Source organism: Fulmarus glacialis, unplaced genomic scaffold (genome assembly GCF_000690835.1).
Source record: "Fulmarus glacialis isolate BGI_N327 unplaced genomic scaffold, ASM69083v1 scaffold3717, whole genome shotgun sequence".
NCBI classification, from domain to species: Eukaryota; Metazoa; Chordata; class Aves; order Procellariiformes; family Procellariidae; genus Fulmarus; species Fulmarus glacialis.
In genome coordinates, this window is record NW_009222467.1 from 6882 (window position 1) to 9102 (window position 2221).

At 48.4% G+C, this 2221-nt stretch overlaps 1 protein-coding gene across 1 annotated transcript; it reads left to right on the forward strand.

Annotated features, from left to right (window-relative positions):
- The first annotated feature begins 805 nt into the window (after nucleotides 1-805).
- Nucleotides 806-1606, forward strand: LOC104079412 (leucine-rich repeat protein lrrA-like). Its single transcript, XM_009581447.1, has one exon. It carries the CDS (start codon nucleotides 806-808, stop codon nucleotides 1604-1606), a length of 801 nt encoding a protein of 266 aa, XP_009579742.1.
- The last annotated feature ends 615 nt before the right edge of the window (nucleotides 1607-2221 follow it).

Genomic DNA, 2221 nt, shown 5'->3' on the forward strand with positions numbered 1-2221 from the left:
CCAGGAAAATGCCCTGCTCTCTACATCGCATGCTGTGCTGAGTGGCCTGGGAGAAACCTGGCATTTTACACGTCTCCTACAAAAGCTATGCCAGCGAGGAATAAAAATTTTCTTTTAAATATGCCAGAGCAAGTGCAGCACAAGAAAGAGGGTATCTCTGTGGTGCAGGGGTTCATACACTCAGCAGGAGAGAGAAGGACTTCCAGATTTCAAAATTTATTCTTTATTGTGTTTGCTGAATGTTAAAGGCACAAAGTGACCTGAGGACAGGATCTGTTCACGGTTCCCAACTCCCAAGCCACCAGCTATGAGTCTGTCTTCTTCTTGTCCTGTTTACCATGTGCTTTATCTACCCAGCTTTGCTGCTTCCATTGCAATTCCTTGGGACTGACCAAAGTGAATTCCTCAGACAACGGCACCCTAGGTGCTCCCAGAAGGAGAGAGCTACACACAAACAAGGATTTGAACCAATCTGCTGAAAAGCACTGGCACAGCGCTGCTGTTTCACTTTCTAAACACATATTTGCCACCAGCTCACTGGCTGCAACCGCGAGAGGCAACATCATAGCCTGGGAGCTGGGCTTTGTGTACGCTGCAGAGCTGGAAGGGAAACACCTGATCAAGTGAGAATGCCAAGTGTTTGCTCAGTGGGATGTATCTGAGCAACCCAAACACTCTGCATGTGTGTTGGTAACGTGCCTGTCAGAGAGGAAAGCTGACGGAGGGCCGCGATCCACCGAGAACCTCAACGCAACAAATCATCAGTGACTATCTCCGTTCAACCAGCCACGGTTCTGGTGGGTCAATGGACACAGCCGCCTCCTTCGGGTGTGCCTCCACAGGCCCCGATCCTCTCTGGAGGTACCTTACAGAGCACGATCCGAAGTATGAAGGGAAGAAGAAACTCAAGATCTCAGGCAGAGAGCTGGCGTCGGTTCCTGCGCAGGTCTTTGGCTTGGACCAGCTGCAGGTCTTGGAGATGAGCCCAGAACGAGAGAGCTGCCTGAGGTACCGGATGGAGCTGCTCCCCCGAGAGATCAGCCACCTCAGGAACCTAACCTGCCTCTACGTGGACTCCAACAACTTGAAGAAAATCCCTGCTGAAATTGGCACTTTGAGTCACTTGGAGAGGCTCACTCTGAGCAACAACAGCCTGAGCTCGCTGCCTCCAGAAATGGGGGCTCTTCAAAGGCTGCACAGCCTCCACCTGGCCAACAACAGCCTCACCGAACTGCCTGCGCCCCTCTGCCAGCTGGGGAGCCTCACCTTTCTAGATGTGAGCGACAACAAAATAGGCACAATCCCCTCCAGCATTCGGCATCTGGAGAAACTGGAAACCTTGCTATTGCTCTTCAACTCACTGGAGAGTCTGCCCGAGGATGTCTGTCTTTTAAGGAATCTGCGCACGCTTTGGTTGGGAAACAACCATCTACGGGCCCTTCCAGCAAGGTTTGGGGAGCTGGTGAACCTGGACTGGGGATACAATTATTGTTCGTGCAACTTTGAAGGGAATCCACTGGAAAGTCCTCCCCCTGAAGTCTGCAGCAGAGGCCCTGAAGAGATCAGAGACTATTTCTTGTCATTTTGTAGGACTCCGAGAGACTAGACAACTGGTGTCAGTCCTCACAAAGTGACTGAGATGGATTTATTCTGTACAAATCAACTGCACAAGCAAAATGTGTTTCAGATGGAAAAGTCTGGTAAAAATCACTCTGTGGAACTCAAAAGCTTCCTCTCTGCTGTAAGATGATTTCTCTTGCAGTCTTTTTTTTTTTTGACATGAAAGTATTGAATGGCGGTGTATACCTTTCAAAAATTCATTCAGGGACAACTATAATCTTTTTGTTATTTGTAGTTGCGTAGATCTATCTCAGGAAATGTTGCGGCCAAACATTCAGTCTGGGAAAACGAACAATAGCTAATCCGAGAGGATAGAGTCAGGTAAACAAGTGGTCATACATAAATAGCAATAATTCGTACTGTTTGTTTGCACACTGGGTCGGTGCTTGAGTCTGGACTTGAAGTAGGTGCAGGCTGAGATTTCTGGAAGCGTTTAAGGCCATACAAGACTTGTGGATTTGGCTTTTCTTCAGGTAGCCCAGAATGTCATTACTTTCATGGTATTTTACATCCAACACACAGGTCAAATCAGCTCAGGCTTCTATCTAGCTCTGGATAGGAACCAAGATACCATGCAAGCAATGTCTCCATTGCTTTGGCA